The 24,736-nt window shown below is 39.6% G+C and overlaps 2 protein-coding genes across 3 annotated transcripts in view; one reads left to right on the top strand and one right to left on the bottom strand.

Moving 5' to 3' along the window:
- Positions 1–3,221: 3,221 nt before the first annotated feature.
- slc6a4b (solute carrier family 6 member 4b) lies at positions 3,222–9,233 on the bottom strand. The gene is made up of 13 exons (XM_005722191.1): positions 9,011–9,233; positions 8,418–8,552; positions 8,105–8,324; positions 7,823–7,961; positions 7,557–7,691; positions 6,517–6,620; positions 5,546–5,673; positions 5,326–5,438; positions 5,035–5,166; positions 4,731–4,830; positions 4,513–4,613; positions 3,831–3,998; positions 3,222–3,734 (listed from the first exon to the last, which is right to left on the bottom strand). The coding sequence occupies exons 1-13, from the start codon at positions 9,210–9,212 to the stop codon at positions 3,654–3,656; spliced, it is 1,758 nt and encodes a 585-aa protein (XP_005722248.1). The 5' UTR covers positions 9,213–9,233; the 3' UTR covers positions 3,222–3,653.
- A 3,184-nt stretch (positions 9,234–12,417) lies between these two features.
- The window catches only part of sgsm1a (small G protein signaling modulator 1a), a 36,347-nt gene continuing 24,028 nt past the window's right edge, over positions 12,418–24,736 (top strand). For both annotated transcript variants that reach the window (XM_005722192.1, XM_013914858.1), the window contains exons 1-3: positions 12,418–12,517; positions 12,662–12,705; positions 23,673–23,748. In XM_005722192.1, coding sequence (XP_005722249.1) covers positions 12,499–12,517; positions 12,662–12,705; positions 23,673–23,748 — 139 coding nt within the window. In that variant the 5' untranslated portion in view covers positions 12,418–12,498. The remainder of the gene's footprint in view (positions 12,518–12,661; positions 12,706–23,672; positions 23,749–24,736) is intronic.

Below are 24,736 nucleotides of genomic sequence, written 5' to 3'. Positions count from 1 at the left end.
GCCTTGTGTGTGAACATATTGTCCCAGTCTCCCCTAGGCCCTATTCCCGAAAGTGGATTAAATTAACAACTCTGAGCTTGTTTTTAAAATTTTGAGTTTGATGAACACGCTTCGTGGAATACCCCTTTGACTGGTTACAGCTCAACTATGAGACTGAGAGATTATTCATCTCAGCCTAGTAAGTTGAGCTAACTGTAGACTCTCTCAGCAGCTCTGACACTGAAAGCTTCAGGATGGTGGAAATACAAAGTGTACAAACTCTTTTCTCTTCTCCGCAACATAAAACAGTCGTGTGGTGTCTCTCACACTCTCGGTTTCTGAAATGTCAAAGAGCAAAGAAGGCTCGTTAGAAAGGTTGAGCTCCTTGAAGTTATATTTTAATATAATTACTCTGCGTGACTGGGGTATAATCTCATCGTTTATAGACAAGTGCACACCATTGCAAACTCGTACAGCTGTTGATTACATGCTAGAAAGGCATAATGAGTGTTAAGAAATGTCAGTCACGGTGACCTGAATGTAAAATTGAAGGCTTCCTGGATACATTTATCACAACAAGACAGCATTTCATAATAGCATGAAGCCAGAAATTGTATTGTAATGGAAGGCATTTAAAATCATAAAGTTATGACCTTAAGCTTAACACAAAAATATAAAAGGACTCATTATTATCAAATCATTATTGTGTGTTTTTTAAAGCTTTTTCAGTAGGATGCAAAGTGTCTTCAGATAACGGCTGACATGACTTAGCAATATAGAAACCGAATTAAATTAAATTTTAGTTTAATCAGTGGAAAGTATTTTTTAATTCAGCAGTAAATTAGATGATCAGTCAGTTGAGTTGCTTAACAGTTAGACCTCCAAGTGTCATCAGACCATCTGCTGCAGTTAGGATCACCTCAGCCATCTGTGAATATCAGGGCTAGGCAAGTGAAAGGACCCTCTGGAAGGGGATGGAATCAGAAGTAAATGAGCTGGGGAGGTCGCCGCCTGAGGAATTTGGTTATTTTGGGAGTTTTAATTCCTTTTATTGTTAATACAAGTGTTTGAAGTTTTGCATTCCTTATTCTAGTAGATTACAAGCTTTCTTTCTTGTGGCATCTATGAGTGTTTGAGTCCATTTTTTTCTTATAACTCCCCAGTGATAACTTTCAGTTTTTCATCCTGTGTTTTCTTTCATGTATTTGTTTCATGTATAATAGTAGTTTTGATCATCGTGGTTTCCCTATCTGTTTCTCTGTGTTTATGTCTTTGTCCTGCAGTGTTCCCTCGTCTCTGACTTTATGTTCAGTCCTCATGTGTCCATGTTAACTGTGTTTCCTGCCTTCGTATTTGTGAATATTCATGTATTTTTCAGCCTCCTTTGTTTACTTCCTGTTTAATTTTAAGGTTTGTTATCTTTTGTCTCCTGTGTTGATTTTGCTTCTTGTCTTTAAACAAAAACCCAACAAATAGATGGCTCAGGAGATAACACGTGTTGCCTACTAGTCAGGAGGTTGGTGGTTTAGTCCTCAGCTTCTTTAGCCTACCTGTAGTCTAAGCTTAAAATGCTTATGCTAATCGGTGGTAGAAAAGCATAATACCCAGTATCAGTCCCTTTGTTGTTGAATCTCTTACAACTGTCAGATGTATTTTGTGTCACCACTGGTTAAATCAGCAACTAGAAACTACAGCCATGTACAATGGACACCAACAAGTCAGAGAAGAGTACAGTCAAGTCTAACTGCCTGCACATGTGATGAATGAATGTTATTCCTTTATTTCTATTATTCACCCCTTGTTAGAATTATTAGCATTAACTGGAGGGTTTAACAGTGTGTTCATGCAGTAATTCTTTCCATGTATACTGTTTCTAAAGCTGTCCATATCAAGCAGGAGAGAACCACCTATTTAGCGTTGCCTCTTTTATGTGTCTCCTGTGCTTGCCTGTTCTCTACTTCAATAGCAGTCACTGACACAAAAGGGCTTTGATCTGCACGTCGATCACCCAGCAGCTCATTGGGGAATCAAATGTTTCAAAACCACTTCCCACTCTCGTATATTTTCATACCTGTCAGCCTTGACGTGATGGAGCCGTGCTCAGATAAAACTCTGAAGGGTAGCGTTAGCGGAAATTGTACATGTGTGTGTGTCTGTGTCAGTGTGAGGGCCTGAGGAGATCAGAAGGTTTAAGCTGCTCTATTCGCCCGTATGTGGATGGATTGTGGATGTTGCAAATTAGCTTGTTAATTAGAATATCTAATAGAGGTGAACAATGACAGCCAACAGCCATTACAAAGACACGAAGATCATCATGTGGAAATTACAGTTCAGGAAAAGCACAGGGTGTTTGATATAAATAGTGGAATTTAACCGCCATAAATCTTATGCAGTGTTTTTCTTCCTTTTGTCACATTTAATCTGTTCTATTGAAAAGGAGTACAAACGATAAAATACGCCATTTATGCTATAATTCATTTACACACACATGTCTACAGAAACCACACCGAAGAGAACAGAAAGCACAGAACAATCATCAACCTCGGGCATCACATCGTTCCCTTATTGTAAATAAAGGATAAAGCATTTCAGATAAGGTAACACTAAAACAGAGCTACTATTTATATGCAAAACACAAACAAACAAGCAAACAAACATTTGAACAGTCTCAAATTAGAAAGTGGAAATATTGTCTGGAGAGGCACAGAATCCATAGATATCAATACAACCTTTCCAAGTTTTGCAAATACAGTATAGCATGTATTCATATTAAGGCAAGACAGGCTATCTGGAGTTAAATGAAGCTATCAGACAAAGACCAGAAAATATTCAACAGTCTCATTTAAATTAATCATGAGATTCTTTTACATATTGTATTAGTGTCTAGTTTAACTGTGAAACATACACTCACAGTTATGATAAGAAGATTACACTTTTAACACGGTCTTTGTCTGAGAGTCTCACTTACCTCCACTAGTAGGGAAAAAACAACTTTTTCAACTTTTACTTCTTCAAGCTGCTGCCTTTAAAATCCTATGCAAGCACTGTATTACAGACCTACTGTCTAAATACAAAATACATCAAATACACTGTAATACACTCTTTTGTTATTTACCTCAGGTTTTGGTTGTAAATAACACGAAATGACTCACTCAACCGAGATTAACTATGATAGCCTCACTGCTGCTACAACTGCAACACTGATGATCCCACTGTTAGTAAAGCTGAGCATGCAAAGCAACAACGTACATAAAATATAGAAATGTTCCCATGCAAATATTCCCATGTTCCTTGGCATCATCTATCTTTATAAGATGAAAAGAGACCACAGATTTTACCACTTAACTTGTACAACCACAAGAAAGCAAAACGAGAAAACTCTAAACTATCCTGGTGACGCAGGTCTGAATCGCTCTCTCTCTATCGTTTCTGTTTCTCTCTCTCACACAAACACACACACACACATAGGGCAGAGATATGAGTATCTCAAATCCTCTCAAAATTAAAAATTTAGCAGCATTTACCTTTATACAGAGTGTACATACGCAGTGAGAGTTCAACACCATTAACTGGTAATCAGTCATAATGTTAGATCATGTTTAGGTTCAGCCATAAACAAACCTACAACTGTGGTTTTAATGGCAATCTAAAAGCACACAGAGATGTTTATCTCTCTATGGTACAGTGGCCATGTTGAGGTTCTCAGCGTGGATGTCTGGTATTGTCCTCTCGGGCCTCAGACACACGGCCAATCTCTGTGGAAAACAAGGGACGCGTGCAAACGAAGCAGAGGTTAGATTAGAAGAAAATGCATCAGAAACAGTTTCAGGACTTTGCACGCATCCACCGACCTGTTTGAGGGAACCAGGGGTCCACACCAGCTTGTAGACCATGTAGATTGGGACCCAAATGAAGGATGATAAGCCAACGATGTACCCGACTATGATGCTCCAGTCCGGGTACTTGTAATCAAACAGTGCGAGGGGTGGTGCTTTCAGCAGGGAGCTCACAATGATATACTGAGAAGATATGGGATACGCAGCATTTCCATATATGTTAATATATGACCTGTACTGAGTCCATTATTTAAAAATATGTAAAAGAAGTCTTATTGGTGTAGATTTCTAATTCTAAAATGTCATCAGGACAACAACCTTATAGGTGGATGCAAATAAGAGATTAGGGTATCAAACAGCATATGTCTGTGTGCATGCTAGAAAATATTTAAGGAAGCTACTTCACAGAGAGAAGAATTTAATCTACAGAGGGGGCACTGAACTGTCTGCTCTCTTCAACTTTAAAGGCCACTGCTGAAGCTGTCTTTTGATCCTGCAATGAGCTTTCTCTCATATCCTTGTCTGCTACAGCTCACTGATCTCTGAGTGGCTTAACTGGATGATGCTCATTTGACCCAAAGAACTATGTGTTAAAGTATTTACAATGAGTGAAGATAACTAAAAGATCTTGTCGTTTTTATACAGCATAACCGCTGATGTTACGACTGAACCTTTGGGTGTTCAGAGTATCTCTCACCGCCAGAAACGCAGGACTGATAGCAACCCAGCACACTTTCCAGAACAGTCCCGGGGCTTTCCCAAGCATAGCCTGAACGTCATTGCTAAATCGATGGATTCCTGAAATCAGCAAAAATAATACAATCCATTATAGGTCACCAATTTATACTGGTGATAAAAGAAACAGAAAACTAGTCAATAGATTTCTTCTTTTTTTCCTTTTTTTTTTTTTTTTACCATAGAACCAGGAAACTGCAATAGCCTCAAGGAAACCCACTGCAATAATTGAGCTTCCAACTCCAAACTCCTCCAGCAGCTTCACCACGTAGGCACCACCCTGCCAGTAAGATTTTACAATCATTGATCATCAGTCAGCACTCATTTCCCCTCATTTGAGCAGCAGACAGTAGATAGCACTACTCCAATTTGCTACAATGTATCCAGAGCATTAATTATAATTGAAGGTAATTGTTTTAAAATATTGAGGCGATGCTTTTTGCTCTCTCGGGTTTGATGAGGATATAAAACACGAGTAACTTACATTGGTAAGGGTGCTCAGAGAGCCTAAAAAACAGACAACCACCAAGCACAGAACAAAAAGTTCCCGTCTGTGATAGAACTGATCTGGATATTCATCCAACACAGCAGTGATGATCGCCTCCAGCCCTCCAAACTGAAGCACACAGAGACAGCTGTTATCATTAGAAACATGTAGAGAAGTGTAAGGATGTTTGAAGTTCATGAAATAAGAAATATTGGACTGAATTTATGAATTTGAATCTGTGGTAGTAATCATCATGCACTGAATACTTCTAGGTTTCTCATCTCGTACCGTGCTGTCCAGTCCCAGTGTGATCATCATCACAAAAAAGATGATCGCGAAAAAGGTCGAGCCCATCATGTTTGCAATGGCCTCTGGGTAGGTGATGAAGAGTAGGCTCGGTCCTTAAAAGCACAGAAATGAACATGAAGAGATGGGAGTGAGTATCTGTAATTATAATAGTTACAATACATTTTATTTAAAACAATGTTTTACTGTTTTGCCTGCTGACCTTTGTCTCTGGCTACATCCTCAACCTCCACTTGCCTCATCTCTGCCATGTAGCCCAGCACCGTAAAGATGACGAAGCCCGACACAAAGCTGGTCAGACAGTTTACCAAGCTGGTCACGATGGCGTCGCTGCCGAGGAGGAAGCAGCGCAGTCATTGAACTTACTTATAGAAAAACACTTTCTTAAACAACAGGTCTGTTTGCAGACGGAGGCAGAAATGACATTTTCAGCATTTCGCCTGGTTTTCTTTACAAATTTCTTAAAACTTTTTCTGAGACACTTAGCTCACACACACCCAACAAGCCGACAAGATACTGTTTGCTTATAAGGTATAGAATAAATAACTTACAATTAACAGATAATAAAGAATACATTAATTACACATGGAGAAATTAAAACTAGAATTTGCATATTTGAGTTTTTTTTATTTATTTATTTTATTTGTTTATCAAGAGATTATGGAAACGTATATACATTGTATTGTATGCATCTTACATGACATATTTTCTCAAACATTTCTTTCCCAATCATTTTAACTTTTTCTTGTTAAACAAAAGAGAAATTAAAATACAAAAAACATATTTGAGTTTTAATTTGTATCACACTATGTTCAGCTTTTGAAAAAATTGGTTTATTTTTTTATTTTGGAAATTTATTGCTTAAAATTGTATCGTGCAATTTATCACATTTTTTTCTGAGGTAAAAGAAAATCACACCGTCGACGCAGAAGTCTCAAAAACTCAAATAGTATCAAATAGTGTATCAAATGTGACACACTAGGCATTACGGGGATAATGTTTCCAAAGCTTGTCGTTAAAATCAAACACAACGCTCAAAAGGAGATGTGTTTTCACTCGTGCAATGGTTTCAGCATTTCACCCAGAGCATCGGTCTTTACTATTTAAGCCACAACCACAGTTTCAGACAATAACTCAGTGTCTCATATGTCATCAGCCACTGAGGGATCTTACCGATAGCAGTTGTTTGTGAAAGAGTTGTAGCTTGAAAGAGCCAAGAGGACCCCGAACCCTGGGCCCAGAGAAAAGAATATCTGAGCAGCAGCGTCCACCCACACCTACAAAACACAGAGGCAAAAATGCTCTGGGATGCTGTAGATTATTATGGTATTTAAGAGTATTAAAATAAATTGTCACTGATTTAACACCATCTAATTTTTCTTGTTTTTTTAATTTTATTTTATTTTGCCAAGCAGAGATTGGTTGTGTCAGTGGTACAGTGGGTACACAGCTGTATGCAGGGAGATCTGAAGAGCAGCTCGCATTCGGCATTAAAAAGAAGAGGACAGCGTTGGATATCGGGGAGGGAGACAGAAAGGGAGGCTTTTGTTAATGGCAGAAAATCTAAACCAATTATGCATCTTATTATCCTGCTCTGTGGCTTATTTATGCATCTCATTTCATCTCATCCATATTCTCTTCTAACCAAAGCACTCACACATGTTTTGCAAACAACAGCAGCGAGCTAAGAAGGAAGATGAGAAGGCGCGATAGATAGAAAAGAAATACAGGCTGATTCTCAGGGGACTAGTGGGTAGAATTAAATGAATATTTGGAAGATCCAGCTGTGCTGCATGTCTGAGTGTCATCATTTTAACAAGTTAAATATGCATCAGGATTTCTCCTCAGTGTTGGTTAAAATTATCAAGAATATCAACTTATTTGAGTCATTTCACCAGGACCTGCTAAGTGTGAAAGTTCTAAGAGGTTATAAGCACTTTTTTCATATTAGCAAAAACATGACCCTGCTATAGATAAAATGCTGCTCTAAAAAGTGGCTGCATTGATTCTTCTCACATCGGTGAAAATAAATTATTCTTTTATTTACTTAATTTTTACACATGTCAAATGAGACTACAGGTAACTGAAAACGTATTCTCGTAGAACAAGGGTTTTATGGATCGTTTAAATTAACAGCATTTGTTTGTTTGTTTTTAACTTTAAATAATTATATAATTTATAACAAACCAGCTGGTCCCCCAGCTTCAACTCACACTGGTCTCCAGCAGCTTTCCCCACTGTGGTTTGAGATAAAACACCACACCTCTCCAGGCTCCTGGCAGAGTGGCGCCTCGAATGAGCAGGATAAAAAGCACAATATAGGGCAATGTGGCGGTCACCCACACTACCTGGTGCAGAGGAAGGCGATATATCAGAGTCGGAAACAAAGGTGTAAGAGAACCAGAAATCTAAGATAAAATCTGTGATTCAAGCAAAGAACATCCATTGTTGTGGCAGTAAAGCGACAGCAAAAAACTACCTTCCCTGAAGTCTTCACGCCCTTCCACAGGCTGAAGTACACTATGGTGAAAATGAGAAAAAGGCAAAGCATCAGCTGCCAGCGAACCCCACCAACATCTCTCAGCCCAGATGACTTGTGGATCTCAAGAACATTCCTCCTGTTGAAACAAAACATGGAACATCACGTTTTCAGCAACAAGATCATATTTCCCAAACAAAACCACCAGCTTGACTGTGTCAAGGATTCCCGCACAGCCGTGTACCTATGTGGTTTTTGCTACTCACACTTACATGCACTTACGTGTAAAATTCCTCTGCCGGAGACCTGGAGGCATTTGTCCAGGTGATGTTGTCCATGCCAAAATAGTTGGTGCAGTCGGGGGTGTTCCACACATTGTCGCAGTTAGTCCAAGGCAGGATGCTGGAGAACGAGGAATAGAAGTAGAAGAGGGCCCAGGCGATGATGGTGTTGTAGTAGAAGGACACATACAGAGCGATGATGCAGATGGCGTATCCTATACCTGAAACACACCAGGAAATGAAAAGAGCTTTGTAGCTGCAAATAAAAAATGTGTTTTGTCCGCACATGATCTGTCGAGCAGCTCAGGCCTCACCTTTGAAAATGGGACAGATGTGTTTCCATATTGATATGGCTCCGGTTCTGTGAAACTGTCCCAGTGCCAGCTCCATGTAGAAGAGCGGAACACCACCAAAGATGGCCATCAAAATGTAGGGAATAAGGAAAGCACCTGCATGGAGAGATGACATCTGAGGACATTTGTAAATGACAAAAACACTAACTTAAACCTGATTTTGGTTCCCATCCCAGCTTAAAGAGTGAATCTGCATGATTTAAGTGAAACTGACCCACTTGTTAGAGCAGGCAAAGAAAGAATTGTCCACATAGTCCTGTGATTCTTTTCCTAGTTTTTGTCCCCTGACCTAAAAATCTTATCTTAATATGAACTTGTTAAGCTCTTTTATTTTTTGAAATTATAAACAAAGACCAAATGCATTTCAAAGACTTTTTAATTGAGTTTCTAACGGATGGATGCTCTCTTCAGCACCATGGACAGTTTCTGCTGTCATCTTTTTCGAGCAGAAACTGTGAGATCAAAATCATTTGAGGACAGAACAAGTTTTACAAACAAAGTCCGCACATCCTAACTTATGGATCGACCTGCTTTTAAACCTTTAGCCTACTTACCGCCACCGTTTTGATAACATATGTACGGAAACCTCCAAACATTCCCAAGGTCCACAGCAAAGCCAATCACAGACAGGAGAAAATCCATCTTTTTGCTCCATTTGTCTCGGGACTCCGTCTGCGTGATGACCGGCACCGGGACCGCGTTGTTGGTGCTGTAGCCGGGGTTCGGGGAGCTGTGGTGGGTCAGACTGCCGGCCATGACCGCTGAGTCCTGTCGGGGCACCGGACTGTGAAAAGTCAGGCAGAGGAACAGCTCCTCAAAGAGGAGGATGCTTCTCCTGTGATGATGACAGGGTCGAGTGGGAGGAGTTGTTGGTGCTACACTTGGGGATACCTGTCAGTAGAAATCATACCCTCACTTTTTAACCGTCTTTCAACTAAAACGTCCAGGATGATTTACAGACTCTAAAGCGACGATGCTAGAGTTGATCAATGCGATAACTCACTTTAAAGGCGAGAGGCCTGTTTTTGAACACGGTTGAATTTCACCAGCAGCAAAGACTGATGGGATTGCAGCTTTACTCACATTTTTTTTAAACTCCTTTCCCCTGAACGCATCATGATGTGCAGTAAAGTGAATGTTGAAGTTTCGCTGTGTAAGTCATCTCTTGCACGTCACACCATTGAAATTCAAAACTCTGCAACCTCATATTTTCTCTTTTTATCAATATGAATTAGAATTTGTTGTCGCCTGAAACTCAAACTTTAGAATATAAAGACTGAATTTGGATGAATTGGTACATTATGATCCTCATTTTCTGGGGATATCAGTGTCTTTATTTTTGCAAAAAAAAGGCCAAGGAAAATTGATTTCAACATCTTATACCTGAAACATGAGTGAAAGATTAAATCAAACAACAGGCTTCTGACACAGTGTAACAGGAATTTTAACTAGTGTGCAATCGGTCAGTTTGAACTTCCACAGATTTAATACAGAAAGCCATAAACAGCACCTTGGACCATCTTGGTTTGCTGGTCCTGTGGCATCATATAGTTTGGTGAAGACAGCAAAATAGAATCACAGTAGCTTAACTGCACTGATTAGGGAAACCTAATAAAATGAATTTGTAATCAAATCTACCGCTTTTAGCACTGAGTAGTTTGAAAAGGCTACTAACTGGATAGTCAGAGAGCCATGGTCATGTAGGTCTGTGAGCGGAGAGAGTGCATCAAATGAAGTTACTTTGGGAAATGGATATGACACAGGATAGGACAGGAGACATCCAGTAATATCATAAAATTGTCACTTAAGAACCAAGTTGCAGCCGCACTGTCTGGCCTGGTGTCACATGGTTTACTGCCCAGCTTCCCCACCTGAAGCTGGGGCAACGTGCTGTGCAGAAGGATTGTTTAATAACTGTTGTTTTGGCCCTTTCCTGCTAAATGGACATCAAAGGAGAAGCAAAGAAGAATATAGATTATTTCCCCTTCAAGTTAGCACCTCTCCGGGTAATAGACAGAGAGGGAGAGGCAGAGAAAGTTATAATGCAAGTGATAATATTATTGTCAGAGCTAGGATGGGGAAAAGCTGGGAGGGAAAGGCTGTGGTTATCCAGCCGAGGTGTAGGGGCCCCTGAGGGCCAATAACATAGCAACAAACCATACATTACTGGCCTTCTCAGACATACAAACCTGTCAATCTGCATTGGCATACATGTGCAGAAGAGCATCAGACTGACAGGAGCCTCCCTCACATGCCCTGGTGTCTCTTAGAGCACGTCGACTCTAATCACGCATCGACATGTGCATGTTGGCTTCTGCCAGAGGCTCTGCTGACAGGCAAAGAGGCCTGTATGACACAGCATTGTTATTTCTAAAGCTGGTGTTGGTGTGGTTTAAAAATCCTTTGAGTTGTTGTCATTTAGAAAATAACGAAGTCCCTAAATTTAACCTTTTTCATCTGTTTTGTATATTTATATCAAAATGTATTTAAATCAAGTTTCACTGCAACCTCTGTTATTTGTTATTTGATCTGTCCGCTTGCACCTTGTTGTGATTCATAGGAACCTGTCCATTTTTTAAAATACATTTTTCTTCCTATATAGAACAGCATTACGCTAAAAGGCTGCAAATAAATGTGGAGTGTTGATGTTTGTGTGCGTTGAGCTGTGGTCTAAAGACAAACATTGCTAATTAGGCAGAGGATAGCTGGTGAGGAGTTTGGTGTGCTGTGCCGTTTACTCAGGCAGAAGTCCTGTTATGACACTTAACACGGCATCCTATTACCTCACATTAACTAAAGGTGTGAGTCACCCCAGCCGGGGAATCCTGGGTTAAAGAGGATGCTTGTGAGGAAAAACAACGTGGGGGGAGAAAGGGGCCCAACCCTGCACCCCTCAGTCCCCTCCGTCTGTCATCTTGTGTTATCACTCCATCCTTTCACCACCTGATTCACCTGACAGCTCAGTCCTCCAGGCGTGGCTGGACTCATGGCCTTAAGATCTCCCACTCTATAGTTCACTCAAGTCTACTGTGGTTCTCCAACTCACATTGCAGGTTTCTCTAATGTGTTCTGAGTTGGATGCTATGAGAAAAAAATTAAGTAAGTGCAAAATTTAAATAAAAGGTGAAAAATGGTGATCCACGTGGACCTGCTGGTTATTTTTCTTCTAATCACTGGGTATAAATATATATTACACAGTCGCCATCTTCTGGACAGTGTGAGTTATAACTCTTTGTGGGGATTTTCTGTTGCAGAATGACGCGGTTTTTCAAGCATTTTTAATTTTTAATTTTACAGAAAAATAATGAAGAGTCATATCTGGTTTGACATGCAGTAGAGTGTTACAGTAGAACAGATGAGGGGAAGAATGGATCTTCATATATATTTTATTTTATTTCTTTTTATTCTCTTTTGCCCCTTTTGTTTTTATTTTATTCATTAATTTAGTTAGTTATTTACTTATTATTTTAGTAGTTACGGTTAATCAATGAATTTTTTTTTTTTTTATTTGTTTATTATGTTAATAACTGATTTTTATATAATAATTTTACCCAGAATTTAATTTAATTTTTGTTTTGTTTTGTTTGGCATCTTAATGTAACCGTTCTTCTACATTTTGACCACAAGATGGCGTAAGGACAAAAGATTTCCCCATCTGATAAATTTACGCAAAAACGAAGCTCTGGTGTGTTTTAGTCATGTCTTAATTTCAGTAATAGATTTCATCCAAAATCTCGGTTAAACCAAATTATTTTTACTATCCTTGAGTCAGATTGTCGCTAAGATTTCTTGTAACTAAAGAGCGTTTGTAATACGTTGTATCCATACGGGTTGTATCCGTAAATAATATAGTCCACTCCGATTTTAAGGCTAGAAAGCTGTCTTTCGGTGAACATTTATTTCTCTCCCCTGGTTCTGACCCGTTCCCGGAGGGAGCGTAGCGTGTCTTTAAGAGGCGTGTGCTCGGAGGAGGTGGAGTCGTGATCCACATTGTACAAGCAGCTGATGGGAGGGTGCTGCGTTCAGACAGGAGACAGGATCCATGGCAACAATCATGGCAGGTGGGAGCAAAAGAACATTTTTAGTAATCATCTGTTGTTTAAATTTATTTAAGTAACATTTGGCTCTGTTTGGGAACGCGGAGAAAGTTGAGTCGTGTCAGAAAGTAAAGATGCGCTGTTTGGTTTATTTTATTTGTGTTTCAGAGGCAGAGACCCGTCAGCGGCTGCTGCGCACCGTCAAAAAGGAGGTGGGTGTTTTCAGCTCAGCAGTTATCGAGTCGGAAAAACAAACATGTTGGTTCGTATGAAGCTCTGCAGTTCAGCCTGTGCTCGAAGAGGCTTGCCAGGTGATCCCTAACAAACACTGGCTGGCACCGTGTCAGCTGTTTCCTGGTGATGATTACAGATGTGTGCCTGTGGTGCTCATCTGTACCTCAGCTAGAAAAACACCAGGAAACAAGCTGATAGTAAGGGAGAAAAAGTAGAATACTAATAATAGTTATTAAAGTCCAGTAACAGTTTATGGTTGGTTAATTTGTTAAGGTCTGTTCTCAGCATGAATGATGTAGTGCTGCACCTCACTAATTATTTGGGTGGAGAAGCAGCACGAAGGGAGCAGATTGTCTTTAGCCAGTGTTTGTTGTGTTTATGGCACAGCAAACCATCAGCCTTCTGCCAAACCATTGGGTGATTCTAGACTCAAACTGTGTGTGTGTGTGTGTGTGTGTGTGTGTGCGTGTGTGTGTGTGTGTGTGTGTGTGTGTGTGTGTGTGTATGTAATGAGTTTTGTGTATATGAAAGCTTCCATAAATGTCACTGACATGATAATGACTGTTTAGACTGTTACATAAAGCCTGTGTTAATGAGGATAGTGCGGGGATGCAAAGCTCGACCTGCAGGAGCATCTGTTTGGAGGAAGGTGTTATTAGATTAGCTAATGTTTTTATGGTTCATAGTGTTAAGCCCTTTGTTCCACAAAATGAATGCCTTAGTAAGGTTATAGAGTTTCATTAGATTATGATGAACGGTCGAGGTGATTGTGCCGCTAACACTCCTCTATACAGTCTTGAAGATAAGCAGGCACACTACATTCAGCTCAGTAAGTATTAAAGTAAACTGCAGGTGAAATTCTAAAGTCCGAGAGCCAAATGTCCTACATGTCACCAGTCATGGAGGGGAATGGTTGAAAATAGATAGTATCTATTGGTATGTTGGCTAAACCTTTGCCTTGATGGTGGAAGCATGATGGAAGTGAACATGTTGTGAGATGTCCAAACTGATGGGCCGTGCCTTTGTGAAGAGCCTCCTTTCATATAGATGCTGAAGGTAAACAAGAGTGGCACCATTTTTTCCCCACTTTGCTCCTTTTTTTAAAACATGTATTAAATCTCAGCAGCTTCCTTAAAGTAATAACACCCTTTCTTTCACACATAGCAACCTTATTTAAATCAGCAGCAAGCTTCTGGGGTCTTAATTGCGTCCACCCAAACATGGGACTGGCAGGAAACTAAAACTCCCCAACAGGAAGTTGATTTATCGTAACAGAGACACGTTGAAATATTCACAGTAGAGCGATAACATTCTGACAGCTGAAATCTAAAACGAAAGCACATCCAGTGTATTGGAGATAGATGACAGGTGCATGTCTGTTAGCAGACTGCTGTGTGTTACCTTATTGTGTTTCCATTGTCCTGTAGTGGTGTATACTTTACAGTTAAGCGTTTTTGTTGCCCTTTGTTTGTACAGGGTAGGTTTTCTCAGTGTCATCCACGCCTTTCTAATATAACCCAAACCCTCCGAGTCTTGTTGGTTTTGGTCTCTAAAAGAATATTCAGATGAAGAGGGACAGTAACAGCTGTTTGATTGTTGCATGGAGACATTTTCAACCTTCATTTGATAAAAGTGTTTATGTTTTTTTTAACTTTCCTTTCTAATTACCTCATGCTCTACTGGGCTTTATTCCTTTAAATCATCACATCCTGAGTGTTGTGAAAGGAAGAGTGTAGAGGCGGTGGCCTGATTTGTTTTCCTCTGCTTCTCCAGTGTTTATCTGTGGAGAGCAGACCCTTCCCATGATTAAATATGCTCTCTGTGTGCATAAGGCCTCTCAAAGATTCTTTCACTGGGGCTCTTTGTTAGCGTAGCAGCGACTTTATTCTCAGACAGCTTTTTAATGAAGATCAGCATTTTTAATGATGTAAGAATCTGAAAAGAAAAAAGAAGAGTGGAAAGTGTTACTTTTCTTTTTTTTACCATATTCGATCAGGATACACACTGAGCTGATGGGCAAACAAATGACACATACAATTTACATTCTTTAAAACATTTTCATAATTAAGAAAGCATCACTGATCCTGGCAGTGATCGGAAGCTTGTAAAGGAGGTCCTTTTAAAATCTTTGACATCTGAGGTTCTCTGTGCCGATGAATGTCTAAGAGTGTGGCAAGTGATTTAAAAAGATATCTGAATTATTTGCAAGGAAAACTATTAGATGTTAAACATTTCACTTTGCCCTCCAGCAAATTTAGCCCACAGGCAGGACATTAGATGCAAAAAGAAGCCTCAGAAACCCAAAATGTCTTTGTACGACGCGCTGACAGCCTTACAGAGCCTGGTGTCAAACTCCATATATCTACAATCAGAGCAATCAGAAACGTAGCCTGTGTGGAATTTTGTCAGGAAAAGCCTTTGCTGTCCAAAAATAGCATCAAAGCTAAGCTACTGTTTTACAAAGCAACCAAAGACCAGATCATTAGGAACGGAAATATATACACATACGTTTGTTTGGCCACAATATCAATAATGTAATGTGTTGTACTTATGTAGCGCTTTTCTAGTTTCACCCACCATTCAAACCACTTAAAGCACTTTATCTAGATCACAGCCAAAAGCCATTTAGAATCACCAGTTAACCCAACATGCTTGTTTCTGGATGGAGGGAGGAAGCCCAAGTACCCAGTACAGCAGATATGTTTGGTTCACAACAAAAACATATTTTAGGAGAAGGTCCTCATTCCAACATTGATTGGAAATGGAAATGTTATAGTTTGGGTTTGTTTCATGCAGCCTACAGTCATTTAGTCAACTATGAATTCAGCGTCATATCACAGAGTTCTGGGTCAGTCTATCCAAAAACTGAACCTGAGCCAGAAATGAAGCTTTCAGCAGGATAAAGATTCTGGTCCCAATAGAAATCCACTAAGGAATGTCTCAATCAGGAGAAACTGATGGCTTTAGAGGAGTCTAATAAAAGCTAAATTGAGACATCCTTCAACATTTTTCAGCTGAAGAGTGGCCAAAATCAGAGATAGTGGAAACTTATTCAGAGGTTTTTAGGGTTTTTCTTTTTTTGCTACATCTATTAAATCTGTTGATAACATTTTTGAAAAAGCTGTATCTACTTCTTCAGTCCCTGAAAGGAAAGATAGACGTTGTTGTTGTTGTTTGTGCCATTTTCACATCAGTTTATGGTTTTTATTACTCAGTGTGGGCCGTGCCATATGGTGACTCTATGCTGTGTGTTCTCACACTCTCCTTGCCCAGCTGGTTTTGTGCCATCAGTCTGCTCAAATATACCTGGATGTGGGCCATTATCCAGAGAGCGCAGGATGTCTGTGACAGCTGAATTGCCTTCTGGCGCAAAATTGTTTTAAATAAGAAATCTTATTTGCCTCAGCTTTGATACAGAGCCCCACTCTGTCTGGCTGCATTTCGCTCTGATCGTGCTGCTCCCTCCGCCTTCTTGAAAATCACATGTGCACGTGCACATGCACACAAACAGAAATACACACCTGTGTTTGCTAAAGGAGAGAAGGGGCAATAGAGAGAGGGAGAGAAACTGAAGAGCTGTGTCATTTAGTTTCCTGTTTAATTTTTTACTGTTGGGTCTTGAGTTCCTCCTGTCTATAAACGAGATTGCACAAAAACTACCAAGCTGAATTTCATAAAACTAGGTGGAGAGGTAGAGCGCGGTCAAGGGAAGAATCTAGTAAATATTTATGCACATCCGGAGTACTTTCTTTGAAATTGCTAAATAGAGCTTTGGCCTTGGCTTAATTACATTTTGAGGACAAAAAAAGCAAATGAATCAAAGTGAGAACTTTTGCAGGTAGTCAAACTGAATAGACTGAGAGATTGACTGTTTATAGAGATTTTTCACTTTAACTGTTTGTGCAGCAAACACAGTGGAGGTCTGTGAATTTCATCGTGTTGTGTTGATTGCTTGTGCGTATACTCCTGGTCTCAGGGATTTGTACAAGAACCAGTTCTTTACAGACGTTGCAAGACGGAGACTCTGACTCAGTAGTGAGCAGCTACTAGATACAAAGCAGATTATGGAGTGGCTACAGCACTAATCCAGGGCTGATGCATTCATTTTGCAGGGACAAATGCAGGGAAAACATCAGATATTATTATTGTATTAGAAACTAATATTTCTGAGATTGTTTCATTAAAAACTAGCATCTCAATTCCAAAAAAAGTTAGGATGCTGTGTAAAATGTAATGACCTGCAAATCTCATTATTTTCAGTAGAACATAGAAAAGATATCTATGTTATATTTACAAAAAAAAAACTTTCTCATGAAAAAATATAAAATAAAAATTTTACAGGGGCAACGAAAAGCTGGAAACGTAAGTGGTAATTGCAACTAATTAGTTTGACTGACAGCAGGTCAGGAAGATGATTGGATATAAAAAGAGCATTTTAGAGCGGTAAAGCTCATGAATCTTCAAAAAGAAATTGTGGAAAACTTTCAGAATAATTTTCCTCAATGTAACATTGTGAAGACTCTTTATATCCCATCGTATACGATACATAAAATCATCAACAGATCGGAAAATCTGGAGAACTCTCTGTGTGCAAGGGACAATGATGAAAAGCAATATTGGATGCACGTGATTTTCTGGCTGTCTGGCAGCACCACATTAAAAACAGAACATTTCTGTTGTGGAAGTCACTGCAGGGGCTCAGGAACACTTACAGAAATCACTGTCTGTGAGCACAGTTCACCGTGCCATCCACAAATGCAGGTTACAGCTCTGTGACGCAAAGAAGAAGTTGTATATAAGCATAATCCATAATAATGCTGCCATCTTCTCTGGGACAAAGCTCATAAAAAACAGACTAAGGCAAACTGGAAAACTCGTCTGTGGTCAGAGAAGTCAAAATGTAAAAATCTTTATGGACCATCCGATTTATTTTCAGCTCTCAGTTCAAAAGCCTGCGTCTCTGATGGTATGTGGGTGCATTAGCGCTTCTGAAATTGGCAGCTTGCATATCTGGAAAATGCACCATCAATGCTGAAAGGTGTATAAAGGTGACTTATTAAAGGAATATATGCCTCCATCCAGATGATTTTTTTTTTTCCAGGGAAGGCCATCCACATTTCACCGAGACAATGCTAAACCACACATAGCAGCTGTTATAGCAGCATTGCTTCCTGCACTCCATACAATCCTGACCTTTAACCACTTGAAGACATTTGATGCATCATGAAAGGAAAAATATAACAAAGAAGGCCCAGGACAGCTGAGCAGTTAGAATGCTATGTCATTCAAGAATGGGACAACATCCATCCATCCATTTTCTTCTGTTTAGCCAATTCAGAGTCACGGGGAGGTTGGCGGCTGTCCCAGCGGCCATAGGGCGAGAGGTGGTTTACATCCTGGACAGGTTGTCAGTCTGTCGCAGGGCTAACACAGAGAAACAGACAACCAGTCAACTCACATTCACACCTATGGGCAATTTTGAATCACCAGTTCACCTAACCCCATCAACTGCCTGTGTTTGGATTGTGGGAGGAGGCCGGAGTACCCAGAGCGAGACAACAATTCAAAATGAGCAAATATTATATATGAAATAGTAAAATGTCTCAGTTTAAAGATTTGATGTTTTCCATGTTCTTCTGTGAAAAAAATGTCAGTTCATGACATTTGGAAATGTGCATTCTGTTTTTATTTACATTTTGCACAACATCCCAAATCTTCCTTTCTTTTTTTGAAAGCAGCCCTAGTGACACTTTTAAATTGATAGGATAGGAATACCTGGCTTTGCTGAGGTGCACTGCTGCTACACTGCTTATAATCAAACTGAACTACAGTACTTCATGCTGTTTAGTATGGCAGTTGAGGCAAATCTGCACAAACTGGACCATGTTATGTGAGTGGAGGGCCCTGCTTCCTCTAAAGCTGTCCTGTCTCGACCTCGAATGATACGTCGTGTAAAATTATTTCATGTCAAAGCTGAATATTGACACTGTACAATCAGCGCTTCAAAATCCCACAGCGTCCTCGTAAAGGTGCCGTCATCAGAAAGACGTTTTAGAAAAGCCACCCTGTGGTTAGAGTACCTTGGAACTGTTTTGGGCTGTCTTTTGGTTATATTGACCTTTATGGTGGCATCACATTCTCTGCCATTTTTACAGCTGATCACTCTTTTCATTCGGTATTAAGCTGTAATTCACATAATGGAATCGTGATTCAGCTGGACCTCTTTATAAGAGAACTGCAGCTCCGTGTGCCGTAGATTAACATGAATAACAGTAATTATTTTTTTTATTGTGCGCTCCCTTCATTCAGCATTAGACTTAGTGATTATGAATAATGTAGGATGGAGATTTTAATGCAAGGAGCTTTCTCTCTCCCTCTTATTTCCTTTCTCTGCTCTTGGAGGAGTTAATTGGAATACTCAAAAGATCCTTTATCACTCATGCTGTTGCCTTCAAGCAGACTCATCGTGCTTTGCTGATGAAATTAATCATTTTTTTCTCCAAATTTTCTGTTTTTTCTTAAATCTCAGTGAGAATATATTGTTTCTTGGGTGATATTGTAGCACATATGGTTACTTTAAAAGTAAAGTCTGGGTGGTATTTCTGCTTTATTGATGCCAGAGTAACAAGATGACGACAACACGGCGCATCTAGATATTAATAGTGGCTGTTGGAGAGCCGCATTCAGCCTCTTATTTCAGAGATGAATGAATGTTTGTGCGTCCTTTTGGCGGAAGTGATCCACTGTGAGACTCGTGACGTCTCCATAGAAACCTGTAGGTTGCCTGTGCTTAGACGTTTTACCATATAAATTCCTCAGAGGCCTGATCTGTAGCCCAGACGAGAGAGATGAGGAGGAGGAGGGTGCTTCCTCAAGTTAGCAGTCAGTTTTCTGTGTGTCAGATGCACTGAGAAAGAAAATTGGTGCATATAAAAGCCCTCTGTGTTTTAAGCGTTTGTGTGTGTTTGCGTGAACGCAGGCTTTTATATAATCATTAACGGAGCTGGTGTGCATCACAGTGACTGCCACTTTCTCTGGCGTGTCGGCAGTGTGAATCATTTCTGTTGATGCTAAAGAAAACAATGCTACTGATGCGAACAGTCCAAGTTTGAGTAATGACTGCTGTCTAATTAGTGAGTTGTTTTTTTTTTTTATTCCAGGCTTCTGGGTTCATTTGTCGTCCAAGTATTTAGAAAAAGAAAGATTTGTGGATTTAATTTGTCATCTTGCATAAACAGTGAGAGCTCAGTTGGCAGATTTTCTTAGCAGTGTTTGTGCATCTGTTACATTTTCGTGCCTGTAGTCTCCGTCTTAAAAATAGGGGTAGGAAATGCAGTGTTGTACTCTATATTGCCAAAAGTATTCACTCACCCATCCAAATCATTGAATTCAGCTGTTCAAATCACTCCCATGGCCACAGGTGTATAGAATCAAACACCTAGGCATGCAGACTGCTTCTACAAACATTTGTGAAAGAATGGGACGCTCTCAGGAGGTCAGTGAATTCCAACATGGTATTGTGATAGGATGCCACCTCTGCAACAAGTCCAGTCCTCGCTACTAAATATTCCACAGTCAACTGTTGGTGGTATTATAACAAAGTGGCAGTGACTGGGAATGACAGCAACTCAGCCATGAAGTAGAAGGCCACGTAACATCACAGAGCGGGGTCAGCGGATGCTGAGGTGCATAGTGCCCAGGGGTTGCCAGCTTTCTGCAGTCAATCGCTACAGACCTCCAAACTTCGTGTGGCCTTCAGATTAGCTCAAGAGAAGTGTGTAGAGAGCTTCATGGAATGGGTTTGCATGGCCAAGCAGCTGCATCTGAGCCTTGCATAACCAAGCACAATGCAGAGTGGGATTATGGGTTGTTTTTCAGGAGTTTGGCTCAGTCCTTTAGTTCTAGTTAAAGGAACTCGTAATGTTTCAGCATACCAAGACATTTTTGGACAATTTCATGTTTGTGGAACTTTGTGGGAACGGTTTTGGGGATGTTCCAACACGACTGCACATGTGCACAAAGCAAGGTCCACAAAGACATGTATAAGGGAGCTTGGTGTGGAAGAACTTGACTGGCCTGCACAGAGGCCAACCCAACAGAACACCTCTGGGATGAATTAAAGCAGAGATTACGTGTTAGGCCTTCTTTTCCAACATCAGTGTTTGAGTTCACCACAGGATCTGAATAATTGCATTGTGCTTGGTCATTGTGCTTGCCTGCAGCTTCTAGAAGAATAGTCAAAAATTCCCATAAACAAACGAATCTTGTGGAAAGCCTTTTCCAAGCAAAATATAAAGACGTGGTGGGTGACTCAAGATTTTTGCACAGTATTAAACATCACTATATAAACTTACCAGTACTGCCAAATGTCTGAGTAACTTTATTCAAGTATAAAAAGTACTTTTCAGTTATTATAGTTAACCTCTCACTTAAAATCAAATTTAAGTGAAAGGTTAACACTTTTCACCTCATTTGTTTGAGAACTAGATTAGCATTTTATAAATGAACAATAAACATAAACGTCAGATGCTATGCTTAGAATAAATATCAACAGTAAGGTAGCTAAAATTACTGTCATCTTGATTAACAGCAGTACTTAAATTCCTCATAGCCAGTAGTAATAGTTAGATAACAGCCAGCCTTTAAGTACTGTGTGCCTTCATATTTTAACAGCTCATGTTTGCTTAAATAAAGATCTGAATGCCAAATGGATGACCTGAAGTGATTTAATTATCTCTGTTTTCTTACAGTAAATGTGAGATCAAAATACAGGTGGCATAATCCATTTATGTATAGTGAGTAAACTAGTAATGAAATTATTAATCAATTTAATTGTGCCATAGTGGAAAATCCAATCTGAAGATAGAACTTTATCTAGTGGAAAATATTATGATCCCGCTGTAAATTTCATTGCCTTACAGTTGCAGAAGTGCCACACAGAGAAAATATTTGCCCATGCCACCGAAATATAGAGTTAATGTGCTGGAGAAGGAGTGTGTGTGTGTGTGTGTGTGTGTGTGTGTGTGTGTGTGTGTGTGTGTGTGTGTGTGTGTGTGTGTCCGTAAGTCAATGTCTTTGTGTGTAGTGGGTGAACCTGGCAGTGTAATATGGTCGTTGTGGACAGACTCATTTCAACAGGAAATTACAGCTATCTGTGTGGCCGTGTCCAGGGCTTGATACTTTCCATGCATATTGCAGACCAGTGCCCACACAGTAGGATGTCTCCATAGCCACCAGAGCATCTGATACACCCAATCATCTTAACTATTGGCTATACAGTTAGTGCCTTATATTATCTGACTACTTACCTTTTTTTGTAGTTTTGCCTCTGTGCACCTCCACAGTGGGTACAATCTTTATGTGATCGATATGCAGATTTTTAGCTTTAAAAAAAATCTTAGCAGTAAATTGTTTGGAATTACAACTATTTTTACCCACAGTTCCCCACTTTCAGAAGATCAAAAGTAATTAAACAAGCTAACATCATTTTAAATACGAGGATTATTTTAATAATCGGATGAAAATCCTTTGCAGTCAAAGACTACCTGAAGTCTAGAAAGACAGGGACATCACCAAATTCTGTTTCCTCCCTTTAACTGTTATGTTATACCTTTTCTGCAACCACCTACTGCAGTTGTTGCTTGTTTGTGGGTTTTTCTGGCCTTTGGCAATCATGTTCTGTTTGACTGAAACAGGTGACTGATTTGGCCATTAAAGAATATTTTATTTCCCTTGAGAAAACCTTGGGTTGCTTTTGCAGTCTGCTTTTGGCTGCTCTTTATTTGCACTGCGCAGTGTTGTCTGTTCATTTCTGCAGCATTTGTCTGATCTGAGCAGAGGGTATAGCCCTGTACACTTCTGAATTCATCTTTATAGACTGCTTCTATCAGCAGTCACATGTTCAATAAACAGTAGTGACCTGCTTCGACTGGAAAACATACAGTGCGTGCCGAAGCCTCCACCATGTTTGACAGATAATGTGGTGTCAGATCATGAGTTGATTCATCCTGATTTCATCTGACCAAATATTTGTTCTGAACCGTGCAGGCTGGTTTAGATGTTTTCTGACAAAGTCTAATCTGGCCTACTTCTTCCTGAGTGTAACCAGTAGTTACAGCCTGATGATGGCCTCCCTCATTTGGACCTCATATTGAGAGTTCCAGTGAACAGCTACCAATTGCAAGTTTAGTCAACCCGGGGTCATCTGTCTACTAAATGCATTGTGGAATAACGAGGCAACAGGCCTCACTTGGTCATGAAACCAGGTGTCAGACAAATGTCCAATCACTTTTCATCCATACTTCCCTTGATAACATGTATGTGTAGAACATGTTGCTATTCTTAAGCAGTTAATGCAATGCTTTTGTTAAACTCCTCGATTAAAAGCCGAAAGTCTGCACATCAGTCTGTTGATTGATTTGTTTTGCTTTTTTAGTTCCACTGTGGTGGTTCACAACTATAAAAATGTGTCATTGTCCAAAATCTTATGGCTCTAACTGTAGCTGTTGGCATGTGATCAGAGAGAGGGACAGATCCCAGAGATGACAAAACCTGAATAATAGCCATTTCTGATGTCTGACCCTCTCTATCCTTATTTAAAAAACAAGTTGGGCTTTGATTTATTTGGATGTGAAAAGTAAGAAACAAGGGTCTGTGATGAACTCCCATCCCCTCCCTTTTCTCCTTCCACACGCAAATATATCTCCTTCATTTCCCAGTAGTTTGAGATGAGAGCTGGTGACTCATCCACCAACTTAACATGCATTCTTCCTTCTTCAGTGTCCCTCCCACCTTAATTTCAAACCCCAGTTCATCACTGAGCTCATTTTTATGCACAAAATTACATTAGATTTGAAATACCTATTTATCTTCCTGTGCCACCAAATTTTGCCTGTTGTGGTATATTAATGAATGAGTCACCCAACATCTGCCATGTCATTGACAGGTGAAGCAGATTATGGAAGAAGCTGTCACCAGGAAATTTGTCCACGAAGACAGCAGCCATATTGTGTCCTTTTGTGGTGAGTAATCAAACAAATTGTGAAGCTTTTGCTCTCCAAGTAATTCTGCAATGCTGGAAAGGCTTAATGTCAGCTTATTTCAGTCAAGTTACTCAGAACTCTTTCTCTTGTTTATCTTTCGCTCTGAATGTCGAACTATACAACCTGATCTTACGTTTCTCTTAAAAGTGGCCTAAAACTCATGATTAATTTCAACCATTAAAATATTATCAATTATACATGATGCCTTGCTCAAAATTACTTCACACAAATCATACTTGCTTATATCTCACAAATCATTTATTGATTACAGGACAAAATTAAAAACAAAGCAATCGCAGTGATACTTCTCTTAACCATTAAGCCACTTCATTGCACTTTTTTCTGCTTTTTTGCTTTTTGCTTTTTTTGCTTTTTTCTGCTTTTTTCAACCAAACAACTGCTACTGTTATAACTTGCACATTACGTTTCTCAATTTATATATACTTTTCAAGTTATTCTAAATATTCTTACTATTCAAACATCTTTCAGTATCCTGCTCTGTTTGCACACAACAACCTGGGTTTGCCACTTATCTGTACTTTAATTTTAATAACTGTACAGTATTGTTTTGGTAACTTTTGTCCATGATGTAAATATGTAAAGATTTTGAGTGCTTCTGTTCTATGCCCTGTGTTCTGTTCTGTTTGTATATGTGTCTTTTTGCTGCTGTTACAACCCAATTTCCCCTTGTGGGACAATTAAAGGATTATTCTATTCTATTTACACTCATTCCTATGGAAGCCCGTTTCCGCCACTAAAAAAAAAAAAAAAGGATCCATAACTCAAAATTTCGAGTTATTTTCTCGAAATTTCGAGTTATTTTCTCGAAATTTCGACATATTAACTCAAAATTTTGAGAAAAGCAACTCGAAATTTCGAGTTAGCGGCTGCCAATCAGTAATCTACGTGAATGACGTCATTTCCATGTTACCCGGAAGCTGAAGCCCTCAGCTACAAATGCTACAGC

Source organism: Pundamilia nyererei, unplaced genomic scaffold (assembly GCF_000239375.1).
Source record: "Pundamilia nyererei isolate P.nyererei 1_Seehausen unplaced genomic scaffold, PunNye1.0 scaffold00006, whole genome shotgun sequence".
Lineage (NCBI taxonomy): Eukaryota > Metazoa > Chordata > Actinopteri > Cichliformes > Cichlidae > Pundamilia > Pundamilia nyererei.
This window is presented reverse-complemented; position numbering and strand designations above follow the sequence as displayed.

What these genes read in the sequence shown, in the direction of transcription:
- slc6a4b (XM_005722191.1), bottom strand. Translation starts at nt 9,212, where the DNA reads ATGGCCGGCAGTCTGACCCACCACAGCTCCCCGAACCCCGGCTACAGC. An exon ending in TTCACAAACAACTGCTATCG is followed by an intron (nt 5,674 to 6,516) that starts GTAAGATCCCTC and finishes CCTCCTCGGCAG; the next exon opens with CGACGCCATCGTGACCAGCT. An exon ending in GGATGTAGCCAGAGACAAAG is followed by an intron (nt 5,439 to 5,545) that starts GTCAGCAGGCAA and finishes TGTGCTTTTAAG; the next exon opens with GACCGAGCCTACTCTTCATC.